Source organism: Magnolia sinica, chromosome 15, assembly GCF_029962835.1.
Source record: "Magnolia sinica isolate HGM2019 chromosome 15, MsV1, whole genome shotgun sequence".
Taxonomy (NCBI): domain Eukaryota; kingdom Viridiplantae; phylum Streptophyta; class Magnoliopsida; order Magnoliales; family Magnoliaceae; genus Magnolia; species Magnolia sinica.
The window spans coordinates 19,065,422-19,075,211 of record NC_080587.1 but is presented as its reverse complement, the minus strand read 5'-3'; the positions used below and the strand labels follow the sequence as shown (position 1 = coordinate 19,075,211).

At 39.0% G+C, this 9,790-nt stretch overlaps 1 protein-coding gene across 1 annotated transcript; it reads right to left on the bottom strand.

Moving 5' to 3' along the window:
• Nucleotides 1-2,698: 2,698 nt before the first annotated feature.
• Nucleotides 2,699-8,397, bottom strand: LOC131226844 (putative disease resistance protein RGA3). Its single transcript, XM_058222564.1, has 2 exons — nt 4,827-8,397; nt 2,699-3,348 (listed from the first exon to the last, which is right to left on the bottom strand). Exon 1 carries the CDS (start codon nt 8,393-8,395, stop codon nt 4,871-4,873), a length of 3,525 nt encoding a protein of 1,174 aa, XP_058078547.1. The 5' UTR covers nt 8,396-8,397; the 3' UTR covers nt 2,699-3,348; nt 4,827-4,870.
• Between the last annotated feature and the right edge of the window lie 1,393 nt (nt 8,398-9,790).

Below are 9,790 nucleotides of genomic sequence, written 5' to 3'. Positions count from 1 at the left end.
GTCAATATGGAACCAAGAGCTCCTATTAAAAATGCATACTGATAGACACCAACCATTATCGCCAGGTTGGCATGTATATTATATATATATATATATATATATATATATATATATATATATATATATATATATATATATATATATATATATATTTGTGGAGGAGAGTGTAATATTCTGTCATCACACTTTTTACCAAAAAGTTAAGAAACTTCTCTGCCATGGTATTTAACAATGGGTGTCAATCTAAGTATGTTTTTATTAGCATATAATCCCTCTTGGTTCCAAATACCATATGCATAAGAAATAGGAAAATTTATTCCAATAGTCAAACTATGACCCAAACAAAAAGTACGTAAATACTGCTACATGTAAGAAGAAAATTGAGTGTCGACGGTGTTAAACACCGAATTTTCTAGAATATATAGTGTCTTATTACATATACATATATATAGATTGCGAAAATAATCAAAATGAAAGGAAACCCTGAAAACTAATGATGTCTGGACATATGATTAGTAGATACAAAAAGTCTACAACTATAACATAGAAAAATTTTCCCTGTAACTAGTCAAGATTGCAGTTTCCGTTCTAAGAATTCGTTAAAAAGATGTAGGAAGAAGAAATTACCTGCATCCAACGAAGATGGTAAGCTTTCTAATGAGTAAACATGAGAAAAAAGATATCTATGTCACATAGAATTGACAGTTGACTTTGTTCAAGATTTCATTCATCATTTAGGAATTTATTCTGCCTATAAACCGCAATCTCCAAGCTCTCTATCTTAATCTTGTTCTTCCCCATCTCAAAGCTCTTTCTACTAACACTTTATCACTTAGACATCTCAAATGAGCACATATTACCTAATTCACACTTTATGAAAGCAGGATAATTGAAGAGATGCTCTTTAAATTGAGGGTTCTAGATTACTGAAAATATAAAAGAACAAGAACAAAGGGAATGCTTCTTACAAAATCAGGTTGCAAGAAGAAAAATCCAATTCTTGATTTGATAAAAGAAGTTTGTGGATGGGTTTTGTTCTTTTTGAAATCACATGTCGAACATCAATTGATAGGAATAACAAATAAAGAATAAATTCTCTTTATTGAAAATGTAATAAGATTGAGGTAGCTTTTATCAAATGCAAAAACAACAACAACGAAGGCAATAAATTCTACCAGTTGGGTCTGCAAAAATAAAAATTCACAATTCACAATTCCAGTAGTATGAAAATCCAAATGCCTACAAAAGAAAGTATGAAATCTCAAATGATTGTTCTTGTCAATAATCACTATTTCCTAAAAGAAAGAAAAAGGCAGACAATGAATTCAATTTAATCAGGTCACAATACATAAGACCAATTGACAATTCCAAAGGACAAGTAAATTTTTTTTTACACATGCACTCACACCCCACACACACTCACACACTCACACCGCAGTGGAATTTCACCACAATGGGTACTCAAACCCATGACCTCATGTTGAGACTCTTCTGAGTCTACCACCAAGACGTGTAAGGACCCTCAGAGGAAAAGTATGATGGGTTGTTTTCTTTGCAATATTTCATCCAAAATGGAACTGAAAAACAATTCTAAAGAGAACTTTGGAAAAATTCCGAGACACCCTTAGATGATTTGTACCTCAAAAATTGGCAGTTTCACTCATGTGGGTCACAATTTATAGAGTAAACTGGCCATTCAAACAACTTTTTCTACTCATACATTCATCTTGTATGTTGGTGGCCTGATTTTAGAGCAGAAGATATAAGAGTGGAACATGTGCCTACTACATGTTGATGGCAGGGCTCCCATGTGACATTAGCAAACCCCAATATTTTTCCTCTGCAAGAAAGTCAACAATACAATTAAAAGAACTACTCGGAATCTACACATGAGATTTCTAAAAAGCAAGATCACAACCTTAATACATTCAAGATAGAGCTTGGCTTCAAAGCAGGAATGCAGTTCCTAGAGGCCTAAGAGATAGCATTATAGAGTCTCCCTCTGCTATAAATTCATGAAAATCTCCTCATATGTTCTAATAGCCAAGAACTCCACTCTGTTCAAGGATCCCTTCCCCATTAGCTTGAAAAGACAAATTTGATGTTTTCTCTGCCATCCTTAAGCATGCCTCTAATCCCGAACTTCTGTCAGTATTAAGAAACGACCATATAACAATTTAATAAATCATCCCGAGAACCGATCACCTACAGGTAAGGTACGACAACTTATGGTGCTGTATCCAGCCAGCGTAATACATACTGCTTGTGTATAACAGGCAGCAATACTAGGAAAATGGTAGGCATCGCCATGAAGATCACCTGGCACAAAAATTAGGCCAGTCGGCTCATCTGGTGGGCCATAACATTGGAATCAATGGACAGACAACAGTCTTACTCAACATACAGGTTTGACCCACCTATTGATCTGATCAGCCTAATTTTTTAGAAAGGGGGCATATAGTTTTTCATAGTACTGATTTCCTACACAAGTGGCATGTTCGCAGGAAAACTGTTATGGTACAAGAAGTTGTGATACCGCTGCTAGTAGGTGATCAATTCTCAATCATCCTCCCAACACTGTTCAATAGGCTGTGATGATCAAAACCAAAGTTTCATACAAGAGAATGTGACAAGCACTGGAATATGTCTAAGAAATATATCGGCAAAAACAAAATTTTGAGTTCAAAATGAAGTAAAGAGAATAGAGAAGTTGAGTATTAATCTATTGACAGTGTAGTACTGGATGAGATATACTAGCAAGGATTGCCAAATTAGCTTGCTTGTTCACTCCATGATATGATGATCCAAACCATACATCTAGAAGGTCCTATAACATATGGCCCACAAGAGAGAAATCTCACTGATATGACATCTTCGAGGTCCCATAACATACGTACCATTGTTTCAAGTCGCTTTTATGCGAGTATGATTTTCTCTGTGTGGACCATCTTCTGTTTGAACTTGTAGATGAACGATCTAAATCATCACATAGTGAGACAGAAGGGGAGAGTGCCCCCTTAGCAAACCTCAAATTATGTAAACATGACGTTCCACTGCGAATATGAACTTCCAAAACTCAGTGTGGTCCACATATCGGTTGCACCAAACTAGTAATAGAAAAATGAAAAGTTTTCAAAGAAAATAACCATTACTTCACATTCAAGTAGACATGTCACCCACCTGATAAGCAGACCGGCCTGATTTTTTGTTCAATCACCAGTGGCCTTGTTCAGCCTCCCACAAGAGTGCCACATTCTCACGTGTGATGCTAGGCCCCTTCACCATGTCATTTGCGCTACTCCCACTCGCATTCCTCAACGAAATGATGGTGTTTAAATGTTCTGTTTGCTAAAAAAAAATCAGTTAACCATAGAAAGTAATTAGGAACCATACAATGCATCTACCAAAAAAGGAGGTGGTTGACAATGCATAGACAGGGAATTGTATGACACCGTTTGGTTTTCAGTTTGCATAAATGGGACCCATAGTTCCTTGGAATTTACTTCATTATAGGGTATATATAATGATGGTAAGTGTGTTAATGGATAATAACATCCTCCAATGTATAATTTTTGAGCATGGAATTTTGGCTGATCTAATTACTCGGAACAACCAATTTCCATAAAAGGATGATCTACCTGTTTGTTTGCATCGGTGGAATCCAAAATATATTCGTGAAAAAGAAAGAATTTATGTTGATGTGATGTTTTCTTTCCACAATTTTCTTTTAAAATCTATGTTTTGAATTCCAACAAGTCAAAAAAAAAAAAAAAAAACCCTAAAATACAACTTCTAGCTGTAAAACCATGGTCAGCCTATATGATAGTTGGATCAAATAATATAATATGCATTATTTTTCATAGTTTTTCTTTTTCTAATAGATCCCAGCAATAGTGACTTAATTTTACTCTATTTAAACTAAAAATCTTGAAGTCAATTACCATGGATTTAAACTGATTATCCACGAAATAACCTCAAACATGAAAGCAATCGGAGTAACGTTAGCCTTAGATTATTATGAGCTCTTGAATTGTCAGTGCTTGATCCCCTGTGTATCTCCATCGCACTCCTGAATTACAATTAATTGAAATGATAATAAGTCTCCAAATAATAACTTTGGCATTTGGATTTTATGGAACGATGTGCAGTTCATACACGAATACGTCACTTCACCACCCTTTGCGTTGTTCGTATTTCAAATTCCTATGTGTAGGTGTTTGTTTAAAACAGATTCATGGGTGTCAAATACACTAGTGAGATGCATGGGTTATATCCATGCTGTCCATTCATTTTCTTTCATATCATTTTAGTCATAAACCTAAAAATAGAGTAGATCCAAAGCTCAAGTGGACCACAACAAAGGAAGCAGTGGGTGGGAGTAATCACACCACCATAGAACCCACTATTTTCTGTTGTGTTGGTTACTCCCACTGCTTCCTTTGGTGTGGTCCACTTGAACTATTGATTTGCCTCATTTTTGGGTACATTTCCTAAAATGATATGATATAATGAATGGACGGTGTAGATATAACACATACATCATGGTGGGGCTCACAGAGTTTTCGCTTCTACGAGGTGGAGCGAGATAAAATTCGTCTTCCGCGAATATTTCAAACAGCCACCTCTACGTATCAATACGCTTTTACCACAGTTTAAAACTAGTACACGGAGCCAAACAGGATGCAAGTAGTTGGGCCATTTTAGCCGCCAGAAGTACTTTCTGCTACAGAATAGTTAAGGAAAATAGAAAATCATGCTTTTGCGGTAAAAATTGGGAAATTAAAAAGCAAAGATAGTTAGGTTTAAGTGAGAAGTGCGATACTTACAAAGGGAGGGAAGAGGAATGAAGGAAGGAAGGAGAGCGTTGATGCTATCTTCTCTTCAACCCCAACAGACGACCACACCCTTTGCCTCCTCTCGGGGATTCGGATTCGGATTCGGATTCGGTATATCCAATCTCGATATCTGGGATGTGTGCTATGTAGTGCCAATCCTCGCCTTTCTCCTTCTCGCATCGCTTCTCTAATTGGGGACATTCAGAGATTTTTAGAGTTTGGAGGGTTGTTAGGAGTTGCAACCCGGATGGCAAGCACGCCAATTTACCACAATCGACAATCTTCAAATATTGAAGCGTGGAGAGGTTTCCTATCCACTCTGGCAGAGCCATTAGACTTTTCAAACCCCCGATACTTAGCTCTTGCAGTGTTGTGACATGTTTTAGCCCTTCCGGCAAACATGTCAACTTATCACAGTACCAGATGTTAAGATCTCGAAGGGACATTAGGTGTTGCATATCCTCTGGTAAAGAAGCCAGCTCCGAACAGTTATTAATGTACAAGGATTGTAAGGCAGTGAGGTGTTGCAGGCCCCCCATCAAACTCGTTAGGCTATGACAATACTCAATGGCAAGATGTTTAAGAGAGCTCAGGCCTTGTAGTCTCAACGACGTTAGACCATTGCACTCTTGAATATTTAGATTCTGAAGAGAGGTGAGGTTTTGTAACTCCTCCGGCAATGATACCAGCTCATCACAGTATACAACAGACAGAGACTCTAGAGCAGCAAGGTTTCCAAGCTCCCCCGACAGAGACTCAAGCTTTGGGCACCTCCAAATTTCTAGGGTCAAGAGACGGGTATGATTTGGGAACAACCCACCCGACAACGACCTTAGCTCCCAGAAATATTCAATAATCAAGGAGGAAAGCAAGGTTTGGTTTGCCACTGAACCTAACAACGTCTCATTACTATCTTTCAATGTCAATTTTTTCAGAGACTGACGGCATGGAAGTGTTGTTAACTTTGGGCATCCGACGACAGATAGTTCATTAAGGCAGGGGAGTACTTCTCTTCCGTTGAATCCTGACCACTCCTCTAAATTAGGCATATCTTCCAACCTGAGTTTTTCCAGTGACGGGAATCCCTCTGCAACATTGTCACCATAGAAATGGTTCCCAATAGATTTCACAGCATGCATTCCCTCTAACACAAGAACCTTAAGCAATGGTAATTGGCCAAGCTGGGGGAGCTGTTCGCATCTTCTGCAATCTCTCAGTGAGATTTCAACCAGATTCGAAAGCAATGAAGAACTCATCCAATGTGGAAATCTGACACCCACGTACCGTTCAACCTTCAACCTTTTGAGATTCGGATGTGGTTGGAGACCTTCAAGGGTTTCCTCAACATTTCCTGCCAACTTAAGATCAATATCCTGACCCCATGAACCCCATGAAAAGCATAACCTATGAAGGTTTGGCTTCTCCTTCAAGTTTGCTTCCTGTGCATCTGCTCTACTCATCACGTTCTCGAGGTTTTGAATAATCAAGCTTCGTCGAAGGTTTAGGTCTTGCAGCTCTTTTATACCACATCCTCTATCCTTACCAATGATGAATATTGGCAAGGTCTGAAGGAACTTTAATTCTCCCATATTAGCTGGCATATGGGTCAAATCATATTCATACCCATCTGTTTCAAGATGTCTTAAGCTAGTCATTTTGCTCATGTCCCTGGGTAACTCTGCAAGATAATAACACTGCAAGAGTCTCAAGGTTTGCAGATGGGGAAGGGTGCTAATGGATTCAGGAAGGGATTTTATATTAGTATAAGACAGGTCGAGGTATCTTAAGTGTTTCAACTTGCCGATTGAAACCAACAACTCCTTAGTAACGTTGGCTTTGCTTAAATCTAACACGCGTAAGCACATAAAATGTACAAAATGATTACGGGGGATGCTGAAACTTCTTACTTCAAGCAGAAGCAGTGTTCGCAAACGGTTTACTTTCTTTAATGCCTTTGGGAATGTTTGGACGTTTCTTCCATACCCACACTCCAAGGACAAACGGCGAGATATGTTGTGGATGCTCTCTGCTTTTTCGACCTGCACAATCGAGCATTCAGTCCCCGCAACAAAGCATGCAAGATCATGCATGAGGTCATGCATCTTGCACCATACTATATTCCCATCATCATCTTTCTCAACATCCTGGAAGAAGGACCGCCGCAATAGATTATTGAAATACTCTCCACCGATGTTTTCCATGTGGTTACTTCCGACTGATGATTGAATGAAACCTTCGGCCATCCAAAGCTGGATCAGTTTCTCCTTCTCAATTTTATAATCTTTTGGAAATAATGAGCAATATGCAAAGCATTGCTTCAAATGTGATGGCAGATGATAATAACTCAACCTTAGGGTAGGTAAAATGTGATTCTCATCTTCAGGTAGATTCCAAATTTCACTTTCTTTGACAAACAACCACTGGCTTTCCTCTGTTTTAAGGTACATCAAGCTTCCGAGTGACTTCGCCGCCAAAGGAACACCCTTGCACTTCTTCACAATTTCCTTTCCAAGTATTACAAGGTTTGGATGTTCTTGTCTTTCATGCCCAAACGCCCGTTGCCTGAACAGAGACCAACAATCATCTTCTGATAATATTGGCAAATGGTGTGAAGGGAGAGTGCCCATGATTGAAGCAACTTTTTCACTACGGGTAGTAACTATGATTTTACTACCCCTGGCACCTCTGACAGATTTTTTCAGTGAATTCCACTTCTCAGGAGTTTCCTCCCACACATCATCCAACACGAGTAAAAACTTCTTCCCACTTAGCTTTTCTTGGAGGCTATGCTGCAGTGAATCCATGCCTTCGAGATCACATTTGCTACCATTTGCTGATTCAATGATTAATTTTATTACCCTCATCACATTGAAATTGTCCGACACACAAACCCATATTCTTAGCTCAAAATGCTTGGTTACCCTCTCATCATTGTAAGCGAATTGAGCAAGTGTGGTCTTCCCAAGGCCCCCCATACCGACTATGGGGATGATCGAGACATCTTCTTGAGTACTAAAATCAATCAACGACTCTACGATTTTCTTCTTATCTTCATCTCTGCCAAAAACTTCCGACTCAATCAAAGAGTCTGTTTGCAGTCTCTCTTCAATATTGAATGGAAGATCTACAACTCTGTCACTCAAATGGAACTTCCTCTCCTCTGCAATCTCATATAATCTCTCCCCAATCTCCTTTATCCTACTCCCCATCCTCAGGCGAAATACAAGTGAGTTCGGAAAAGAAAAGAAGTTGTGCACCCTATTCATAATAGCAGGCCGTGTCCTCACTTTCCGCCGAAAAGCTTCTGTTAAGAACTCATCTATCAAGTCATCTGCATCATAGGCCACACCCTTAAGCTTCATTAGCCAATCCCTCAGCGCCTCGCTCTGCACTTGCTGCTTGTCTGCATCTCGAAGTACCGCTTTGATCGCCAACAATGTGCTCTCCAGCTTCTCCAATTCTTTCTTGACACCCCATGCTGTTTGAAACTGTTGCCGAAGTAGAGAATCCAAGTTCCCCATCACTGTCTCAACGAGAGCGGAGAGAAATACTTCTGCCATATTTTCTTGGTACTGTGAAAATGTCAAAAGAACTGAAAATGGTGAAAAATATGGAATGGAAAATAATCAATCTGTGGGCCTCTATGCTATTTTCCATCAAGTGGGAGAAAAAGGAATAAAAAGAGAAAGATAAAGAAAGCCAATGGAAAGCACCAAGATATCAATGTTGTTGCTTTAATAACATCAATGTGATGAGCCAATTTCCTTGAGAAAGCAGAATACTTTTAATTGCTCATATTTCAATAGGAAAGGAAGCTCTCAGGCTAGAATACCTCAAATTGTGTTCACTGCAATCTCCACCATAGATATGTATGGTGACCGTGATTGTAACTGGTCACTTGATGGGACCCATTTGGTTTTTTTTCTTTTGTCATGGGTTTAGTGATGGGATACAATTCGAGTTACAACCATAGAAATGTATGCTTCATCTCATGTGCCCTGTCAATCATGGGCCACGGCCCAAAAGCCTCGATGATCAAACAATCATAACAATCCTATCTACAGCCTCTCTTTAACATAAATGGGTAATCATATTCCTTTTTTGCTAATGGAGAACCGCCGACAACCGATCAGATGGTTAGAAATGTCTGATTACCAGGTGTACATAAACAATGGTCTGCAGAAGCTTGCAATAATTTAAAAGGTGATCCAGACAACCATCAAGCCTGCATGGCCCACCACAGTTTGGAGATGAAAATATCTTTCTAGCTGGATGGTGCCACACCTACTCCTAGAATTTTCGGTGTGACAACTAGTCCAATTTTTTTGCTCTCTGACTCCTAGATGCATTGCTTAAATCCTAAGGTTTTAAATACACATCTATAAAAGGAACAAATGATCTCTTTGGGCAGGGAATCATCTGCCACAAACAGGACCAATTCAGGTGGGCCCGTATCTCAAAATCTATTCATGCCGATCAGCTAACGACCTTGCAAGTGATGAAGGAATTCCATGTTTGATTCAAAGAAATCCTTCTCAGAAGAAGAGGCTGGTTCTTAGAAGAGATTGGTCAACCTAAACATAGATTTTAGAGATTTTTGCATTTGGCCACCTCCCTTTTGTGCCATAAGCCGAAAATGGCCCACTTTTAGACTCTTTCTGAAAAAAAAAAAACAGCAGCCTTTTCCTTATATGACTTTGAGTAACAGAACGCTGCCTGTCCAAATAGAAAATCGAAACCATGCGGTCCACCGTTGAAACAACACTATCCCACCATTGAAACATTCATGGCCCACCATGATATTTTTGAGAAATTCACCCCACCCCCATTTTCTTCAGATCATGAAACTCATGTGGTCCACCGTGATAGAAATCCATATCATGCACTAGTTTCTCCAACTCATTTTTGTTGATGGGCCCAATATGATGAAGATCCAAAATTAAAATGGGCTACAT